This window comes from Hemiscyllium ocellatum, chromosome 10 (assembly GCF_020745735.1).
Source record: "Hemiscyllium ocellatum isolate sHemOce1 chromosome 10, sHemOce1.pat.X.cur, whole genome shotgun sequence".
Lineage (NCBI taxonomy): Eukaryota > Metazoa > Chordata > Chondrichthyes > Orectolobiformes > Hemiscylliidae > Hemiscyllium > Hemiscyllium ocellatum.
Genome location: NC_083410.1, coordinates 11,908,432 through 11,930,892, shown reverse-complemented (window position 1 = coordinate 11,930,892; position 22,461 = coordinate 11,908,432). Strand labels below are relative to the sequence as shown.

Below are 22,461 nucleotides of genomic sequence, written 5' to 3'. Positions count from 1 at the left end.
ATTTCGTAACATTAATGACTTATTTGGTCTTGCGCTCTTCCTGATGTCTGGTAGTGTATGACAGGAATTGATCCAAGCCAAAAAAGCGCATGGCGGTGAAAGACTCGATGATTGTTCAGGGAATGAGAGAGAAAATGAGGAAATGAAGAGTAAGCGGGAACGCTGGCAGAACCATGTTCAATGACAGAAAGGCAGACTAAGTTAACTTAGAAGCCAAAGAAAAAAATAGGCACATTTCTGGAAATGAAAGGTTTTGGTTTATGGTGAAATATTGCTAATAGACAGCCTCTTACCAAAGGCAACTAGAATTGGAGACAGACCACAAGAAATTTCACTAGGGTCTATCCAGGAAAGGATGAATTTTCTAATGAAGTGAGGTTGAGTAGTTTGAAATTGTACTCATTAAAGTACAAATAGGTGTCTAACAACCTTTTTCTGATCCTTGGATAAATGAAAAATAATGACGACTTCAACAGCAAGCACTTAGTCAAATGGCAAATTTGAATTTAATGATTTGAATTCAGTGAATCAAGGGCTAAACACAATTTTGGGCACACATAGCATTAGATATATCAGATAACAAAATAGCAACCTCAACCAATAGGCAATGTAGAATTATGATATGTTGTGTTTTCATGTATTGGGTGATGTAGCAAAACAAAGAACTGCAATCTAACATATGAAAATTAAAATGCAAGGTTTTTACGGCCTAGAATTGAACATTTTAAACACTTCAAATCTCCCTCAATAGTTACAGCATTATTTCAAAGCATCCAAATTGCAGACAAACCATTGCCCACCTGCACTAAGGTTGCTGATCTCAAGTTGTCGAGAGATCTCAGTGGGGAGGGTGCAAGTGAAGAGGGAAGAACTAGACTTGCCACATGAAAAGGTGGAATTTGCCAGAAGAATCAGCTGTGTCTTTGATACACTCCATGCTGATACAGATCATACATTTTCACAGAAAGTCACTTACATTAGGCAACTATTAAACAAAGTACTAAATAGAAGGTTTAGCAATTCATATCGGAGAGAACCAAAGGACACTGCAAGGCTGGGGAAGAAAGGAGATTATTGTATGGTTGTTTCCATGTCACTGAATCTACTTCCTTAAAATGAATAGTCGCTCACTTGAGGGGCTAAATCATAACTGTCAACCAGGTCACCCAATCCCACCAGTATAGCAATCTCATGTCAGTTTTCAGATGGTGGCTACAAACGATGGAGATATTGATGGGAGAGTCACTCAATTAATAATTTTGAGGCCCAGACTAAGACTTCAGAGAAATGGGTTCAAATCCTTCTGTAGCAGCCAGTGGAATTTAAATTCAATCCATAAAAAATTGGCGTTAAAAGCTAGTAAATAAATAAAACAATTGATTTTTTAAAAATCCAGTTGGTACATTAATGTTACTTAGGAAAGGAAATCTCACATCTTTATCTGGTCAGGCCTACATACGAGTTGAGTGTGCGCTGCTGGAAAAGCACAGCAGATCAGGTAGCATCGGAGGAGCAGGAGAATCAACATTTCGGGCAAATGCCATTCATCAGGGATGAGGCTTGTGGGTCGGGGCTGAGAGATATAACGGGAGGGGGTGGGGTTGGGGAGAGGTAGCTGGGAAAGCTTACATTCACCTCGGCCGATATAGGATTCCACACCAGGTAAGGGGTTGATTTTTAACTGTCCTCTGAAACTGCTCAGCAAAATGATCAGTTCAAAGGCAATCAGGGAAGTGAAACAAATGCTGGTGTTGATAGTAGGGCTCACGTTCCATAAAAGAGTAAATTCTTAAAAATGTAGAAACGAGCCAAGCTTTTCAATCACATGATCAGTAGCATAATGAGAGATGGATGCAGAAAAGGATCTAGACAATCAACCACTGAGCAAAGTTGGAGTAGTTAAGCTGCTTCATCTATTCACAAAACAAGTTCTGGCCGATAAACTAATAAATTTATATAAACCAGAATACAGACAGTTTGGATTCTACTGGAACATCAGACTAGATAACTAGACTTTCCTTCCTACATCTGGAAAAACAATGCCCTCAAATGCACTTCTGAAAAACATCACATTATTTGCAATGTCGCCAATTTGGCATTGCATAATCCTGTCATTATTTGAACGTTTATTTGTAAAGGAGGAAGTGAGGACTGCAGATGCTGGAGATCAGAGTCGAGACTGTGGTGCTAGAAAAGCATTGCTGATCAGGCAGCATCTTAGGAGCAGGAGAATCAACGTATCAGGCAATGTTTTAAACCCTTCACCAGGAATGAGGCTTGATGCCTGGGGAGCTGAGAGATAAATGGGAAGGGGGGGGGGGGGGGGGGGGGGAGAGGTGTGGAGGAGGCAGGGTTGGTAGCTGGGAATGCAATAGGTGTTAATTACTGTATCCGTTGCAACTGATGTGGTCTCCTCTACAGAGGCAGGATGCTAATTTGCGGATCATTTCAGAGAACATCTCTGGGAGATCCACACCAACCAACCCCATCGCCCCGCAGCTGAACACTTCAACTCCCTCTCTCACTCTGTCAATGACATGCAGGTCCTGGGCCTCCTCCATAGCCAAACCCTCTCCGCCCAACGCCTGGAGGAAGAATGCCTCATCTCTGCCTTGGGACCCTGCAACCACATTGTATCAATGTGGATTCCACCAGTTTCCTCATTTCCCCTCCCCTCACCTTATCCCAGTCCCAAGCCTCCAACTCAGCAGCGCTCTCTTGACCTCTCCATCAACTTTCCCATTTATCCACTCCACCCTCCTCTCCAACGTACCACCATCACCTCCCACTTCTATCTACCTATTGCATTCCCAATTACCTTCACCCCCCAGCCCCACCCCTCCCATTTATCTCTCAACTTCCCGGTCCACAAGCCTCATTCCTGAAGAGCTGATTCTCCTGCTCCTTGGATGCTGCCTGACACTTTATTTGGAAAGCGTAATAGATAATTTTTAAAAAATTCATAAAGCATACAGCCTTGCAAAGTCATGTGAACAACTCCTCCCTCACCAGTTAAGTTACAGCCTATTACTCACTTCCATCCATTCATAATTCTATATGTACAACTTGGAATGTAATTAAATGGTACACAATGTACTATGTCTACCAGACTCAATAATAAATATTGCTTGAATTGCTTCAAGGCTGAAAGAATTTCTTTGTACATTTCTGGTCACAAAAGCAACATTCAGCTAGTTCACTGGACCATGCTGTAGGACTTTTCCGAAGACTGTTCAAAGCCAGCAATCAACAAATATTTCCATAGATACCTTCAAAAAACACAAACAGGTCATAGCTCTAGTGCAAATATTCTCTCATATAGGTCTATGCAAAATGATTACTTTTACCATCGAGATGTAAACCTAAACACTACGCAGTATCAGGGAGGTGATGTAAAGTAGTAATATTGCTAGACTAAAAATCCAGAATAAAGTTTGAGGAGATGGGCATGATTCCCTCATGATGGATGAAGAATCTGAATTCAAATAAACAAAATCTGGGACAGCATCAAAACATCTGGGAGGCAATGGTCGAGATATATCGCTGATATATTAAACCAGAGACCCCCAGGTAATGCTCTGGGGACTCAGGTTGGAGTCCTGCTATGGCAGATGTTGGAATTTGAATTCAGTAAAAGGTCTGGAATTAAGAATCCAGGATGGCCATGAAACCATTGTCAACTGGAAGGAAAAAACCATGTAGTTCACTAATGTCCTTTACTGATCTGGCCTAACGACTCCAGAACCACAGCAATGTGGTTAGCTCTGAACTGTCAACTGGGAGATGAGAGATGAACAACTCATGCTTGTCTAGCCAGTGACAACCATGGATAAATAAGAAATTCTGCAATAAAATTTAAAAGATGCACAAAAAAAAGCCAACGTCTTCAAACACAACTCATATTTCTCTAATTTTGACAATGCTCTCCATTTTCACTCATTTCCCTGAGACACTTAATCCTGCTCAGATATGGCTCCAAAGAGAGCAGCCATTCCCAGCACCAAGTTAATATTAATGCCAAAGGTCATAGCATATCAACTAAAGTGTGGAGCCTCAACAAGTCCTTCTAGAAATGGTGCAAACTAAAATGATAATTTAAGTTTATGTAGGTAGCCATCATTTTGAAATATAAAACGTGTTACAAATTCAATTATTTATCATTAAATGAATTAATTATACAAGCAAATCTTTGACTACAGTCAATATTTTAAAACCAAATACATTATCTTTGACATCAGCCGTAAATGAGTACATCATAATCATCCATGTGTAACTATCACATCATCTTAAAGATCTCGCTCTGGGTCAGATCTGGTGCTAACACTTTGCAAAGGGATCATTTTGAAAACACTAACTTCCTTTCCATCACTGAACTGAATATCTTGCAGTTTTTGAATAATCTAACAACAGTTTGCGTATTAACTGGTCGCAAGATTTGATGACAAAACATTAAAGCAGAGCCTGAAGCATACTTCCAGTCATCATTGAGGCAGTTTATCTATTAACGGTCCACATATTCCATTCAACATTTACGTTCATCCCAGAATACATCCAAAAGTTAAACTGGAGATATTTGATGTCTCTGGCATAACAGCAGTGTGTGTATTATTCATAGGTTCTTCTTGATCTCATCAGTTATGTGAACACGTATCACAACACTTATTTCCCCATATTAATTGATCCACAACTTCATGCTCATCCCTCCAACAGTTGTTACGTGAAGGGCTTATGCCCGAACCGTTGATTCTCCTGCTCCTCGGATGCTGCCTGACCTGCTGTGCTTTTCCAGCACCACACACTCAACAGTTGTTACAGACATGCATAGAAAGTCCTAATTCACTGTGAATCCTGTTTTCCCCACGTCCTGTGTTTTTCATTGGAACTGTTTTTAAACCTTTCTATTCCATAGATTGGATGCTAAGCATTTCAAATTTCACTGGCATTTCAGTCTTGTTACCGGTGGGTGTTCGTGGGTATTTGTATGTTGCCACAGTCCAACGGCTAGAAGCTGAATTTTGGCGACCTCTGAATAATCATAATGCTCCACTCCAATATGAGGCATTTTAATTCCATAAACAGTTTCATTAGTTGCTTGTAAATGTTTGCTAGAGGTAGGGTTTAAGTTAGCCCAATTAAATGCATCCATGCAAACCACATTTCTGCTGACAATGTGACCAGTCTGATAATCTGAGGACTCATTTCGCTACACGCTGGTTGGCAGTTGGTCTGGGTTCTGTTGGAGCATTTTGTTTTCGGCATCTTCTAAAGGGCATAAACATTCAGGGTTTTCAAAAATACCACATTCCCTTGATACAGGACACATTACATGACAAGTTCGCAAAATGTTAAACATTTAGTTGAAACCAGCTTTGCACTTCATTTGAGATGGCATGTTTTGGTCAGAGTGCACACTCTGCTGCTTGTGAGTGTGTCTGAAAGTCACTTTCACCTTCTTGGCAACATAGTCACATCAGCTTCTAGATGTGTTAATTTGAAGTGAATGAAATATTTGTTTCTGAAATGAAAATCTGAGGCCAATGTGATTACAACAATTCTTAGCAGAAGAAAAGAAAATCAACTTTTACGCAAATTATAAGCTTAAACTTAATTTTTGATGCTGATAAATATGTTTGTCTTTTGTGCTAGATCAATTGATAGTCCTTATATAGTAACTCATTCTTCAAGCGAGAAGCTGGATGAAGTATTTTGTTTGGTTAGCCAATTAACTTTCCTCACTTATTACTGACTGTTTCATCAACCGTTTAGCAATCGCCTACAAAAACAGGTAGGAATTTCCAAATACCTGTTACAAAGGCAGAAAATGTGCCTCCATCAGCAAGCTAACAAAGAGAAAAATATTCTGACGACAGGGGAATTGAATTCTAATGACCTCAGTGATGCTCTACTCCCCACGTTTCCAATCTATAAACACAGCTTTGGAGGGCACGAGAAAGGTCCTTTACTCTATGAATGCAAGAGTTACCAAGAATCAAAGTAAACAGTACCGCATACTTTCCTATGCTTAAAATCTATAAAATATGATTAATTGATTTCGGGATCCTGTCAATTTATTGCAGGGAGACATTGTCCTATCGGCCCATTACATGTCTTATGGAATTTTTGTTACAATTTACTCGATGACCAGGGTATAACAGCCAAGCCTTACATTTCTTAAAATAAAGACAAAAAACATTAACGTCTTCTGTACAATTGATCAGGGTAAAAGAGTTGTGTGGCTAACAACAACAATTCAAATTAAAAATTACCTTTAAGATAATGAAATTTCTCAAGCTGCTTCACGGGATTATTATTAAACAATATTTCGCTGTATACCACACAGGTGATATTCGGTCAGTTGGGACCAGTTTCAGCAAAGAGACGTTTTAACAAATATCTTAAAAGGAGAATAGTGAGGTTAAAAGATGTAGGGCAGTAATTCATGATCTTGAGGCCTAAGTAACGAACACCTGGACACCAATGCTATAGCAATTATAATTGGATATTTCAGAAGGTTGAGGGTTTGGAGGTAATTACAAACATAGGGAGGAGCAAGAGCTTGTGGAGATTTGAAAATAGGATGAGGTATTGACAGGTGTTTTCTACTAGGTAATATGCAATTATTCTGCAAGATGGGGCTTTATGCAATATGTAACACACAAAGAACAAGATCTGATCTACATTGTGATCTAGCAGTACAGAAGTTAGATATTATCAAAGTGTCTTTTTCTCAGCAAAGTCTTGAGAAATTTCCTGTCACACGTAGGATAAATCATAAGGTAAAGAGAACACAAGATGTTTGAAAGGTGAATGCTGATTGGCTGTAGATTCTGATTGGTTGAGATGCACCAGTTAATGCACCAGTTAATGATGAGAGACAGTCAGCAATCAAGCTTCATCAAAGGGTTTGGGGCCTAGCTTTGCTGCTCCTCTCCCTTGTAAAATTGCTGTCTCTTGCACAGCTGTAAATGTTTATTGTAAACTGTTTCGTAATTTGTTTAATAAAATAATAATTAAAAAAAATAAACAGGAGTATTAAACTGGGATTTGAGGTTTGTCCTCATGTCCCTGTAAACTGTTTGAACTGCAGGGTTTGGGGCCTGCTTTGCTGCTCCTCTCCCTTGTATACAGCTGTAAATGTAACTGTTTGTTGTAAACAGTTTTAAATAAAATAAAAAAAATCAAGCTTCATCAAATTTTAAACAAAGCTAATTGATTATCAAGGCACTGTTTTGAGAAATGAACTTGTTGTCACTTATTTTGTTGCATTTAAACAGGCAGTATGCCTACATAATTTTCCTGTCTTCAAAGTACAGGGCCCTGCTGCCTCCAGTACCCACAGGTACATTACACTGTGACCCTGAATTGGTGATTCACAATTGCAAATCACATCTAATAATGGAAACCGTGTTGAAAATTTTACAAGTGCAAGTTGGGAACACTGAGCATTTTGTCTGTCATACACAGATGAAGGAATATGCTGTTTAATATGATCTGCCAGTATTTGGAACAATAAGTTGATAAAACTAGCATCACACTGATGAAATTCGTTTACTTCATTAGTTATTTTGTGCGAAAGGGAGAACATCTTTTTGGCTTGATGACGGCATCTTGATAGTGGGGAATACCACTCATATTGCCAGTGTAAACAGCAGCATGAAAAAGTAGCTTCATCTGTTGCTCAAATGCTTGAGATGCCTTGTCTGAGGTAGTGGGGCACTTTAGAGGACAGCCTTAGGTCCATTCATAATTTTGCGATGCAGAATGAGAAATGATCTGATTAGAGTAGCCATTAGCCCCACATGATGGCTCTGATGCATGTCTATTTCACTGCACATAGAACTGTAGGAATTTCACCTTGTATTCTGACTAGTGAAGGTACCTTTGCAGTAGACAATTTCTTAACCAAGGCATCAAAGAGAGGGATCTCATTAGGGTCTCCCATTTCAAGGGTGGATAGGAGTCTAGAATGGCGCCCATTAAGGTAAGTAAGGAAAGAGTTCACAAAATGTGTCAATTTCCAACAATATTCAAATTCTGTAAAACCAAAGAAGAACAAAGAAAATTTACAGCCCAGGAACAGGCCAGTCAGCCTTCCAAACCTGAGCTGATCCAAATCCACTGTCTAAACCTATTGCCTAATTTCTAAACATCTGTATCCCTCTGTTCCCCACCTACTCATGCATCTGTCCAGACACATCTTAAATGAATCTACCTTGCCTGCCTCTACTATCTTTGCTGGCAACGTGTTCCAGGCATCTACCACCCTCTGTGTAAAGTACTTGCCGTCTATATCCCCCTTAAACTTTTCACCTATCACCTTGAACGCATGACCTCTCATTACTGAATCCCTGACCCTGAGAAAAAGCTTATCCCTATCTACCCTTTCTATACCCTTCATGATTTTGTAGACCTCAATCAAGCCCCCCTCAATCTCCTTTTTTTTCTAATGACAATAATGCTAACCTACTCAACCTCTCTTCCATACGAGGCAACACCCTCTTAAACCTTCTCTGCACCCTCTCTAAAGCATCCACATCCTTTTGGCAATGTGGCGACCAGAAATGTACAGTATTCTAAATGTGGCTGAACCAAAGTCTTGTACAATTTTAACAGGTCAGCTCTTATACTCAGTACCCAATCCAATGAAGGCAAGCATACCATATGCCTTCTTGACCACTCTACCAGCTATGCTGCCACCTTCAGGGTACAATGGACCTGAACTCCCACATCTCTCTACTCATCAACTTTTCCCAAGGCTCTTCTGATTACAGTATAGTTTGCTCTAGAATTAGACTTCCCAAAATGCATCACCTCACATTTGCCTGAATTGAACTCCATCTGCAACTTCTCTGCCCAATCCTCCAATCTATCGATATTCTCCTGTATTCTTTGACAGTCCCCTATGCTTTCTGCTACTCCACCAATCTTTGGGTCATCTGCAAAATTACTGATCAGACCAACAATGCCCTCTTCCAGATCTGGAGATGCCGGTGTTGAACTGGGGTGTACAAAGTTAAAAATCACACAACACCAAGTCCAACAGGTTTAATTGGAAGCACTAGCTTTCATCAGGTGATGAAGGAGCGGTGCTCCGAAAGTTAGTACTTCCAATTAATCCTGTTGGAATATATCCTAGTGTTGTGTGATTTTTACCTCTCCCAGATCATTTATGTATATTTCAAACAACAGCAGCCCCAGCATTGATCCCTGTGGAACACCACCTTTCTCCATTTCGAGAAACACCCTTCAACTATTACTCTCTGTCTCCTTTTGCTCAACCAGTTCTTTATCTACCTAGCTAGAACATCCTGCACACTATGTAACTTAACTTTCTCCATTAGTTTACCATGGAGAACCTTATCAAATGCCTTACTAAAGTACATGTATATGACATCTGCAGCCCTTTCTTCATCTATCAACTTGGGTCACTTCTTCGAAGAACTCTATTAAGTTGGTAAGGCACGATCTACCCCGCACAAAATCCATGCTGCTGAGCTGAAATGCAGGAGTTCCTGGTTTATGTATACTGTTTTATACAAGGATGGCAGGACAAGATTGCCTTAAATTTGTGTTATAGTACAAATATCTATGGAGTTTTTGAGCACTATATTTGCAAAAAGTCTGGCAATCTTGAGTTCCTAGACACTGCATTGTTGATACACAAAGTTTCAATAAAATGTGTTTGTTTTCAGCAATGTGCAAGCTCTAACCTCTTTGTAGTTGGTGCCATCAGGAGATGATAAGTGGTTGACCTACATCTAATAAGCAGTCTGCACCTATAATCAGGTTTCCCTGAGAAGTTTGAACTTCTCTCCCAATTACCCATTACTGCCACCCGATCTTGACAATTCCTGTGCAATCTTGTCCAGTCTGCCTCTTGGCAGTGGCAACCCCACAGTCCAACTGGCCATAACTTGGATGTCAACTCCACCCGTGATCTCGACTTAGTTCTTTCTCACCAGTGAAATATTATGGCCTCAGCTCAGCATACATGTATTTGTATGGAAAATCCACTAACTCACAACAAAAAAACCAAATCTAGTAAAAAAAACATAGCCAAAACATATCAGCACTGCTGGCTTTTGGCTTTTATCTTCTACATCCTTTTTCTGGTCAAAAATAATGCAATTGTTCTGGTCAGAAATTTTCTCAAGAGTACTTTCATATGAAATAGAAATTACCCACCTATACATAGAATTACTCACAGTTGTAAGAGGTAGAGTAGAGAAATCAAGGGCATGAGAAAAGTCATGATTTGGAGATGCCGGTGATGGACTGGTGTACAAAGTTAAAAATCACCTGATGAAGGAGCAGCGCTCCAAAAGCTAGCACCTCCAAATAAACCTGTTGGACTATGACCTGGTGTTGCATGGCTTTTAAATGAGAAAAAGTGATTTGTGAGGCTATGCAATGCACTTGAAAGATTAATCACTGAACAGATGCTATGTCAACATTCAAGATTAACACAGGAGATGTGTAAAACCCTAAACAAATATTTCACGTGTATTTACAGTGGAAGAGGACATGGAAACCAGGGACCTTGAGGAAATAAATAGTGATGTCTTGAGAAGTGTTCATATTACAGCAGAGAGATGTTGGCAGTCTTAAAATGCATAAAGGTTGATAAATGCCTGGGACCTGATCAGGTGTATGCCAAAATGTTGTGGGAAGCTGGGGATGAGATTTCTGTGTCCCTTGCTGAAATATCCATATCATCGACAGCCACGGAAGACTAGAGGGTGGCTAATGTGGTGCCATTATTTAAGAAAGGCTGTAAGGAAAAGGCAGTTAATGGAAAGGGTTCCGAGGGACAGGATCGATATGCATTTGGAAAGGCAAGGACTGATTAGGCATAGTCAACAAGGTCGTGTCGGGGAAATTGTGTCTCACTAACTTGATTTGAGTTTTTTTTGAAGATGTGGCAAAGAAGGTTGATGAAGGCAGATCAGTGGACTTGGTCTGTTTTGACTTCAGCAAGGTGCTTGACATGGTTCTGCATGGTCAACTGGTGAGCAAGGTTAGATCACATGGAATCCAGGGGGAGTTAGCTAACTGCATACAAAATTGTCTTGAAGGTAGATGACAGAGGATGGTGGTAGAGGGTTGTTATTCACACAGCAGAGTGATGCAAGCATCAGTACTAGGTACGCTGCTTTTCATCATTTATGTAAATGATTTCAACATGAATATCGGAGATATGGTTATTAAGTCTGCAGATGACACCAAACTTTGTGGTGCAGTGGACAGTGAAGGAGGTTATCTCAGAGTACAACAGGACCATGATCAAATGGGCCAATGTGCCAAGAAGTGGCAGCTGGAGTTCAATTTGGATAAATGTGTGGTGTTTCATTTTGCTAAGGTAAACCAGGTAAGACTTGTACAGTTAATGGAAGGGCGCTGGGGTGTATTGTCAAACAGAGACCTAGGGGTGTAGGTGCATAGTTTCTTCAAAGTGCTGTAGACAGCATGGTGAAGGCATTTTTTCAGTGTCCGCCCTGTCAGGTGTCTTCAGGAATTTTTATTTCATTAAGATCAGCCCACATGCTTCTAAACTTTAATCGATACAGGCCCTGCATGCCCAACCCTTCCTCATTGGATAACACCTTATCCCAGGAAGTGAACCTTCTCTGAACTTCTGATGCAATTATAACCATTCCTTAAGAAAGAACTGCACACAGTTCTCCAGATGTAGTGTCATCAATACCCTCTACAAATACAGCAAAACATTTCTTTGCAAAAGGCCACATTATCACTTGTTGTACCTGCTAGCAACTTTGTGATTCATACATCGGTGCAACCAGATCTATCTGCACCTTAGAATTCTGCAATTGCTGCCCATTTAAATAATATGCTTTTATCCTCTCCGTGAAAACAGACAAATTCACAGTTTCCCACATTATAGACCATATGCCATTCCTACTCATGTTTGTGCCATCGGCAACTTGAGCAGTTGATGTGCATTGGTAGCTGTACCTCAGCATCATCTCTCCCCTATGAGACTTCTGTCAACTGTCCACTTTGTAATAGAAGCATTCAATATTCACTCTGTCCATCAGCTGGCCTCTCCATTCAAAACTGCAGCCCGATGTGTTAATGGTTCATAAAATGGGGTTCCTTGCAATTTTCAAATTCATGTAATGGAGCTGGGGGAGGGGTGGTAATTATTAGGTTTAATCCAGCTAACAGATGGCTTAAATTTTGTGACACAAGAGCAAAGCAGAAGTCAGCACTTTGCTTGTTCAGAAAAAAATTGGCACTACCTGAAAAAAAGCAGAGACACAAAATGCACTTCAAAACCACATGCTACTTTTCACTCAATGCCTCAATCTGCCCAGCTTCAAATCACAATGGAAATGTAGGACATTTCTAAAAAGGTATATATTAAAAGCTCCAGCGGAATGCAATAGATCCCTGGTGCCGCTGTGACACCAATTTTTCTTAATCAGTCTCAGAATACAGGGAAAATAATACAAAGAACTGCAGATGGTGGAGATCTGAAACAAAAACAAAAATTAACAGAGAAATTCAGCAGATTTTGTAGCATCTTTGGGAGGAAAGCAGAGTTAACATTCAAGTCTGATGACTGACTAAGAATTTTAGACCTGAAACATAAAGGGATGCCAATTCAAAACTGAGATGAGAAGGAATTGCTTCTCTCTTTGGAACTCCTTGCCACAGACACTGTGAGGCAGTCATTTTGTATATTTAAGGCTAAGATAGATTCTTGATGGTCGCATGGTCTTATCCTAATTGTCCACAACCCAGTTTTTCCTTTACTTTCAAAGCTCAAATCTTGTAAGATTGCCTGAAGATAATATTTAGCTGTCTCATGACTTCATTCCCAAACATATCTCCAAAGGTTGACCCTTACTCTTAACACATTACTCAATTATCTAAGTGAAAGTTTCCTGGTAGGTCAGCTTATCCACTTGATACAGATTATCTTACCCAGGGTTTTTCCACAATGTACTGCTGACCTGCCAAATAAATAAAAACGGCTTTATTATTTGCTTGAGTTTCATGATAATGCCAATCTTAATTGGCCATTTGGTATCTTCAACCTTAACATTTAATGTTGCTGCCAACTCTCACACACACCATTTTAAGTTTTTGGGTGGAATCTCAGAGGTAGATGATAATTGTAACAGGTACATTACAAAATGGATGAAGACAAGAGTACCAATAACAACATTGCAGCAGTTCAAAGCAATGCACTGTCTTGGGGAGACACGCAGGCATTAATCCCAAAGAGGAGCACTAATTTACATTGAGATTAGAGCAGAACAATAAATCAGTATATAATCATGGTGGATAGAGGTAAAATAGAAAATTACAAATTTACAGGCAACTCAAGGAAAAACTTTAAACATGCACAAAACAGATCAAAAACAAATTGCATTTATGCAGTGTCTTGAATATTATAAGATGTTCTGAGGAAACATAACCAAATAAAATTGATGCCAAGTCATAGAAAGTAATAAGAAGAGTGACTATAAGCTTGATCACAAATCTGTATGTTTTGAGGAGAGTCAGACTGTAGAAGTGCAAAGACACGGAGAAGGATTTCAGGGCTGATGGCAGAGTCACATGAAGGCAAGACAGCTAATAGGAAGCAGGATTGACAATGGTCAGAGTCAGAGAAACAGACATTCCCAAACATCAAAGCAGAGATGGGGAGAGGCCATGGAGAGATTTCAACAGGAGAAAAATAAATTTTAATCTGAAGCTTTTGGGGGACTTGGGATCCAATATACATCAGCGACCACGGGGATTAAAGATGGTGTGTTGCATGTGAAATAGACCTGGCAGAGTTTGAATGAGATCAAGTCAATCAGTGGTGGAATATGGGAGGTTGAAAAGGAGAGCAATGAAATATGAGTACATGGAGGTAAGCAGAGTGTGGTTGAGGGTTTCAGCAACAGAAGACTGGCAGGAAATGTCATTTCGATCAGAAACTGATGTTGGACAACAAGAAACTGGACAAGCAAACAAAAATTTGCTGGCGACAGGATTAGGGCAAGCAAGCTCATGTGCAGCATAACAGACCGAGTGAAAAATTTATTGCCCACCACCCCAATTATACCAGAAAATAACTGTACCCTCATAAGCTTGACACTGAACCATTTATAGCATTATTATACATAAAGAATCCACACACATCTACAACACTAAAGCACAGTGACACCAATGTTCACACATATACTGCTATATACAATATTGATTTCAGTAGGCAACTTCTGATCCCTTCCGTAGCTCAAATCCAAGTACTCAAGATAAAGATTCCTTATCGATTCAAAATAACGCACAACAACATAGTTCAAATTTACCAAATTCACCTCGCATCATTATAACTTCAATAACCCGACCACATCCTACATACCATTCAAGATGCACAATATCTTCCTTCGCCTCGGGGCACACAGTGCACCCTAATAACCCTGTGCCCCAGGGCACCCATGACAACACCGTGCCCGAGGGCACACAGGGCACCCACGACAACCCTGGGCCCCAAGGTACACAAGGCAACCCCCGTGCCCCGGGGCACACAGGGCATCCCGACAACCCCCGTGCCCCGGGGCACACAAGGCACCCCGACAACCCCTGGGGCACACACGGCACCCCGACAACCCCCGGGGCGCACACGGCACACAAGGCACCCCGACAACCCTGTGCCCCGAAGTACACAGGGCACCCCAACAACCCCGGGGCACACAGGGCACCCCGACAACCCCCGTGCCCCGGGGCACACAGGGCACCCCGACAACCCCCGTGCCCCGAAGCACACAGGGCACCCCGACAACCCCCGTGCCCCGAAGCACACAGGGCACCCCGACAACCCCGGGGCACACAAGGCACCCCGACAACCCCGTGCCCCACGGCACACCCGTGCTCCGGAGCACACAGGGCACCCCGACAACCCCGGGGCACACAAGGCACCCCGACAACCCCGTGCCCCACGGCACACCCGTGCCCTGGAGCACACAGGGCACCCCGACAACCCCGGGGCACACAAGGCACCCCGACAACCCCGTGCCCCGAAGTACATAGGGCACCCCGACAACCCCGGAGCACACAGGGCACCCCGACAACCCCGTGCCCCAGGGCACACAGGGCACCCCGACAACCCCCGTGCCCCGGGGCACACAGGGCACCCCGACAACCCCGGGGCACACAAGGCACCCCGACAACCCCGTGCCCCACGGCACACAGGGCACCCCGACAACCCCCGTGCCCCGGGGCACACAGGGCACCCCGACAACCCCCGTGCCCCGGGGCACACAGGGCACCCCGACAACCCCCGTGCCCCGGGGCACACAGGGCACCCCGACAACCCCGGGGCACACAAGGCACCCCGACAACCCCGTGCCCCACGGCACACCTGTGCCCCGGAGCACACAGGGCACCCCGACAACCCCGGGGCACACAAGGCACCCCGACAACCCCGTGCCCCACGGCACACCCGTGCCCTGGAGCACACAGGGCACCCCGACAACCCCGGGGCACACAAGGCACCCCGACAACCCCGTGCCCCGAAGTACATAGGGCACCCCGACAACCCCGGAGCACACAGGGCACCCCGACAACCCCGTGCCCCAGGGCACACAGGGCACCCCGACAACCCCCGTGCCCCGGGGCACACAGGGCACCCCGACAACCCCCGTGCCCCGGGGCACACAGGGCACCCCGACAACCCCGGGGCACACAAGGCACCCCGACAACCCCGTGCCCCACGGCACACAGGGCACCCCGACAACCCCCGTGCCCCGGGGCACACAGGGCACCCCGACAACCCCCGTGCCCCGGGGCACACAGGGCACCCCGACAACCCCCGTGCCCCGGGGCACACAGGGCACCCCGACAACCCCGGGGCACACAAGGCACCCCGACAACCCCGTGCCCCACGGCACACCTGTGCCCCGGAGCACACAGGGCACCCCGACAACCCCGGGGCACACAAGGCACCCCGACAACCCCGTGCCCCACGGCACACCCGTGCCCTGGAGCACACAGGGCACCCCGACAACCCCGGGGCACACAAGGCACCCCGACAACCCCGTGCCCCGAAGTACATAGGGCACCCCGACAACCCCAGAGCACACAGGGCACCCCGACAACCCCGTGCCCCAGGGCACACAGGGCACCCCGACAACCCCCGTGCCCCAGGGCACACAGGGCACCCCGACAACCCCCGTGCCCCAGGGCACCCCAACAACCCCCGTGCCCCAGGGCACACAGGGCACCCCGACAACCCCCGTGCCCCAGGGCACCCCGACAACCCCGGGGCACACAGGGCACCCCGACAACCCCCATGCCCCAGGGCACACAGGGCACCCCGACAACCCCCATGCCCCAGAGCACACAGGGCACCCCGACAACCCCCATGCCCCAGGGCACACAGGGCACCCACGACAACCCTGGGCCCCGAGGTACACAAGGCAACCCCCGTGCCCCGGGGCACACAGGGCATCCCGACAACCCCCGTGCCCCAGGGCACCCCGACAACCCCCGGGGCACACACGGCACCCCGACAACCCCCGGGGCACACACGGCACCCCGACAACCCCCGGGGCACACACGGCACACAAGGCACCCCGACAACCCTGTGCCCCGAAGTACACAGGGCACCCCGACAACCCCGTGCCCCGAAGTACACAGGGCACCCCGACAACCCCCGTGCCCCGGGGCACACAGGGCACCCCGACAACCCCGGGGCACACAAGGCACCCCGACAACCCCGTGCCCCACGGCACACCCGTGCCCTGGAGCACACAGGGCACCCCGACAACCCCGGGGCACACAAGGCACCCCGACAACCCCGTGCCCCGGAGCACACAGGGCACCCCGACAACCCCCATGCCCCAGGGCACACAGGGCACCCCGACAACCCCCATGCCCCAGGGCACCCCGACAACCCCGGAGCACACAGGGCACCCCGACAACCCCGGAGCACACAGGGCACCCCGACAACCCCCGTGCCCCAGGGCACCCCGACAACCCCGGAGCACACAGGGCACCCCGACAACCCCGGAGCACACAGGGCACCCCGACAACCCCGTGGCACACAGGGCACCCCGACAACCCCGTGCCCCGGAGCACACAGGGCACCCCGACAACCCCCATGCCCCAGGGCACACAGGGCACCCCGACAACCCCCATGCCCCAGGGCACCCCGACAACCCCGTGCCCCAGGGCACACAGGGCACCCCGACAACCCCGTGCCCCAGGGCACACAGGGCACCCCGACAACCCCCATGCCCCAGGGCACACAGGGCACCCCGACAACCCCGGGGCACACAAGGCACCCCGACAACCCCGTGCCCCAGGGCACCCCGACAACCCCCATGCCCCAGGGCACCCCGACAACCCCCGTGCCCCAGGGCACCCCGACAACCCCGGAGCACACAGGGCACCCCGACAACCCCGGAGCACACAGGGCACCCCGACAACCCCCGTGCCCCAGGGCACCCCGACAACCCCGGAGCACACAGGGCACCCCGACAACCCCGGAGCACACAGGGCACCCCGATAACCCCCGTGCCCCAGGGCACCCCGACAACCCCGGAGCACACAAGGCACCCCGACAACCCCGGAGCACACAAGGCACCCCGACAACCCCGTGTCAAGGAAGCCCATCCCCTAACTGTGCCCCCTTGCCCCCCCCCTCCTCCATGCTCCCAGCTACTCACTGTTGCTGGACTTGAGGTCCCGGTGGATGATCGGTACGATGGCCTCGGCGTGCAGGTAGCACATCCCGCGGGCGATCTGCACGGCCCAGTTGACCAGGGTGCGGGGCGGGATGCGGCGCCCGGCCAGGGCCCGGTTGAGGGGCCCACCCTGCGCGTACTCCATGACCAGGCAGAGGTTGGGCTCCTGCAGGCAGACACCCCGCAGGGCGATGATGTTCCGGTGCTGGAGCATGGCGAAGAGCCGGGCCTCCCGGCGGGCGCTCTCCGCCGTCGCGCCCGCCTCCTCGTCGGGGTCCCGGCGGGCGGCCTTGACGGCCACGGGCTGCCCCTTCCAGGTGCCCCGGTACACCTTGCCGAAGCCGCCGACCCCGATGATCTCCTGCAGGGTCAGTTGGCTAAACTCGATCTCGGTGGCGGCGGCGGCCGCCGCTGCTCGCTGGGCCTCCCCGGCCTGTGCCGACAGCTCAGCCGCCGGGGCTCGGCTCCGGGCCGGCTGCCGGCTCACGTAGTTGGCCGGGAAGATGCCGACCCGCTCGCCGATCTTGCCCGTCCACCAGCCGTCGTCGCCGGACACCTTGGCGTCCGTGGACAGCACCTCCAGCCGCTCGCCCCGCCTCAGGCTCAGCTCGTCCTCGGCGCTCGCCTCGTAGTCGAACACCGCGGTCCAGAAGGAGCCGGGCCCGGGGCTCTCCCCGACTCCCACATCGGGGCTGAACAAGGCCTCCAGGGGCTCCATAGCAACCGCGCCGCCGCGGCCTCCGCTCGCGCTCATGGGCCTAGAGCCGGCAGCAGAGGAGCGGCAGCGGCGGCGGCCTGCTCCCCCTCCGGCCCCTCTGCCGCCTGATCCGGCAGCCGCTCCAGCTCCATGGACACGGCCCTTAGTCACTCCGGCGGCGGCAGGGCCCAGCTCCCCTCCCCCGGGGCTCACTTATAACCGCTGTGTGTGTGTGCCTCCCTCTCTCTCAGTGGAGTTGCTGCGCTCAGGAGTCGCGGGGTCACTGCCGGTCACTCAGCCCTCCCCTCACAGCACCCACCAACCGCCACTTTCCGACTGCCCCCGCGCGCCGCGGGGAAGGGGGCGGGGCGGAGGGGGAACGGGGCGGGGCTGGGAGGGAGGGGTCAGGGGGTGGAGCTGTGTGGAAAGGAATGTGACAGCGGGTGAAGGGCGGAGCTGGGAGGCAAGGGGCGGAGCTGAGAGGGAGGAGGCGGAGCTGGGCGGGAAGGGGGCGGAGCTGGGAGGGTGTTGTGAAGAGGGGTTGGAGCTGTGGAAAGGAACGGGACTGCGGGTGAAGGGCGGAGCCGGGAGGGAAGGGGGCGGAGCCGGGAGGGAAGGGGGCGGAGCCGGGAGGGAAGGGGGCGGAGCCGGGAGGGAAGGGGGCGGAGCCGGGAGGGAAGGGGCGGAGCTGGGAGGGTGTTGGGATGAGAGGTTGGAGCTGTGTGGAAAGGAACGTGACAGCGGGTGAAGGGCGGAGCTGGGCGGGAAGAGGGCGGAGCTGGGCGGGAAGGGGGCGGAGCTGGGAGGGAGGGGGCGGAGCTGGGAGGGAGGGGGCGGAGCTGGGAGGGAGGGGGCGGAGCTGGGAGGGAGGGGGCGGAGCTGGGAGGGAGGGGGCGGGGCTGGGAGGGAGGGGCGGGGCTGTGTGGAAAGGAACGGGACTGTGGGTGAAGAGGCGGAGCTTTGAGGGGGCGGTTAATGTTAGTGTGGGGTTCAAGTCTCACTCTCGGATTGGAGCACAACAATCCAGGCTGACAGAGGTGCCATCTGTCAGAGGAGGCATTCAGGTTCGGAGTGAGGAGGCAGAGCTGGTCGTGAGGGGGTGGTCATGGGTGGGTGGAAGGGAGGAGGTTTGAAGCCTTGACGGAGGGATGGGGCTTGGGGTGGAAAGGGGAGGAGCTCGGATGGATAGAGGCTTATGAGTGAGGAGGTACAGTGGGTGGTGAAGGGGTTGACCTGGGAGGGTGGGCGGGAAGGAGACAGGGGTGGAGCTGGGAAGGCGGGGCGGGACAGTGGGGGAGGGGTGGAGCTAGCAGCGTTGGGGCGGGACAGTGGGAGAGGGGTGGAGCTAGCAGCGTGGGGGCGGGACAGTGGGGGAGGGGTGGAGCTAGCAGCGTTGGGGCGGGACAGTGGGAGAGGGGTGGAGCTAGCAGCGTGGGGGCGGGACAGTGGGAGAGGGGTGGAGCTAGCAGCGTGGGGGCGGGACAGTGGGGGAGGGGTGGAGCTAGCAGCGTGGGGGCGGGACAGTGGGGGAGGGGTGGAGCTAGCAGCGTTGGGGCGGGACTGGGTTGAAGCACGGAGACAGGAAAGCTGCTTAGGCGGGGCGGGACTGTGGGAGAGGGGAGGAGCTGCGAAGGCGGGGCGGGACTGTTGGAAAGGGGAGGAGCTGCGAAGGCGGGGCGGGACTGTGGGAGAGGGGAGGAGCTGCGAAGGCGGGGCGGGACCTGGGAGAGGGGTGGAGCTAGCAGCGTTGGGGCGGGGCTGGGTTGAAGCACGGAGACAGGGGAGGAGCTGCTTAGGCGGGGCGGGACTGTGGGAGAGGGGTGGGGCTAGCAGCGTGGGGGCGGGGCTGGGTTGAAGCACGGAGACAGGGGAGGAGCTGCTTAGGCGGGGCGGGACTGTGGGAGAGGGGTGGGGCTAGCAGCGTGGGGGCGGGGCTGGGTTGAAGCACGGAGACAGGGGCGGAGCTGCGACGGCGGGGTGGGACAGAGAGGGGTGAAGCTAGCAACGAGGGGGCGGGGCTGGGCTTGGGTTGAAGCGCAGAGAGCGGGGGTAGGTGCTGGGAAGGAAAGGTCGGGCTCCGGGAAGGGGCAGATGAGGAGGTGGAGGTCGGAGTGAGGTGGAATATTTGGGGTGGGTCTGGAGTGGGGTGAGATAGCCGGGGAGGTGGAGCTGACCGAGTCAGCTGTATGACTATCAGAGGACAAGGTTTGGAGTGAGGGGGACGGGTGAAGCTGAGACAGAGATGGGTCTGAGTCAGCGGTGAGCTGTATTCGAGGCGCTTATGTGTATTGGGAAGAGGTTTGAGATTATGGGAGAAGGATCAAGGCATAGTATGGCATTTAGACTGTCATATCTTTTTTTTTCTTCAGCAACCTGGTCAGAGATGTACAAAGTTTAAAAATCACACAACACCAGGTTATAGTCCAACAGGTTTAAATGGAAGCACTACACTTTCAACAGGTGGTTGTGGAGCAGCGCTCTGAAAGCTACTGCTTCTAATTAAACCTGTTACACTATAATCTGGTGTTGTGAGTTTTTTAAAACTTTGTACACCCCAGAACAACAAGGCATCTCCAAATCATGTTCAGAGATGTTACCTCTAGAGGTGGGAAGGGCACTATCTCTGTGCCATAAAAGGGGCTTTAAGACGCTCATATCTACTATTTGTCAATGTTAGCTCCATCTAATGTGTAAAGGCTTCTTAAATTGCCTTGTCTATGAGCGCACATCTCCCACTGCTTTTCCTACTTAATTTCTTACAGTGTGCTGAATCTATGATTGAATCTGCAAATAATTTTGCCAGCAAGGCAATTTCATCCGTGCAAAGGAACATCTCACTACATTAAAAATGAGGGGAATTAGGTTACATGCCAAATAAAATCTAAGATGGACTCTGGAGAAGACCATAAGAAATAGGAGCAGGAGTAGGCCATTCAGCCCCTCAAGCCTGCTCCACCGTTCAATAGAATCATAGCTGATCCAGGTGGGATTACTTTGCTAAAGAGCACATAAGTAAAAGAGATTCAGTAGAGGTATTCAAAATCATTAATGATTTCAACGGAATAAAAAAAATAAACTGTTTTTAGTGACAAAAGTATTTATTGAAGACATTGGTAAAAGAACTAGGGACAAAAAGCAGAAAAAAACTTTAAATCCTTTTATGGGGTATGGATGTTGCTAGAGACCAAAAAACTGCAGATGCTGGATTCCAAGGTAGACAAGCAGGAGACTGGAAGAACACAGCAAGCCAGGCAATATCAACAAGTGGAGAAGTCAACGTTTCAGGTGTAAACATCCAAAACGTTGACTTCTCCACTTCCTGGTGCTAGCTGGCTTGCTGTGTTCTTCCAGCCTCCTGCTTGTCTACCAGGGCAGTATTTGTTGCCTATTCGTAATTGTCCTTGAACTGAGAGGCTTGCTAGGGCCATTTCTGAGGACAGTTTGAATCAGCCACTTTGTTGTGGGTTTGGATTCAGCTGTCGGCTCGACAGTGCAGGGCCAGTGGATTTCTCTCCCCAAAGTGAACTAGGTTGGCTTTTACAACAATTAATGATAGTTTCATGGTTACCACCAAGCTCCCATATTTCCCTTGCTTTGGTGATTGAAACTGCTTTCTCAAGCGTTTTCTCCATTAAAAGTGTTCTTTAATCAAACTAACCTTTCTTTGTTTCCTTTTAGTGAAGTCCACTCTCCTTCCCATCAATCTTTCCAGGCCAGTGATTCTTTTCTGCATTAATGTACTCAGTAAATATAACAGCTGCCATTGAGAATCAAGGGAGAGTAAAGCTCTCCCTCATTTCCAGCCCAAACGTACAGATAAAGTTGCAATATTGCTACTGTACCATAGGGCTATTTGCTCATTAGTGAGAGAAAAATGAACAGTGGTTTAACTTGAGGGTCATCGTATCTCAGGCTAGGGGATAGCTTGAGAAGGAGAGTCCTTCATGGTAAATTCAGACATTGCAGGAATTGAACCGATACTGTTGGCATTACTTTCATCACAAACCACCCAACCAACTGAGCTAACCAAGCAGATGATGAGGTGGTGCTCTTCCAACT

General features: G+C 48.7%; 1 protein-coding gene across 2 annotated transcripts in view; it reads right to left on the bottom strand.

The window, feature by feature from the left end:
- The window catches only part of map3k21 (mitogen-activated protein kinase kinase kinase 21), a 96,991-nt gene extending 78,279 nt beyond the window's left edge, over positions 1-18,712 (bottom strand). For both annotated transcript variants that reach the window (XM_060831263.1, XM_060831264.1), the window contains exon 1: positions 17,688-18,712. In XM_060831263.1, the coding sequence (XP_060687246.1) occupies positions 17,688-18,459 (772 nt within the window). In that variant the 5' untranslated portion in view covers positions 18,460-18,712. The remainder of the gene's footprint in view (positions 1-17,687) is intronic.
- Positions 18,713-22,461: the final 3,749 nt, after the last annotated feature.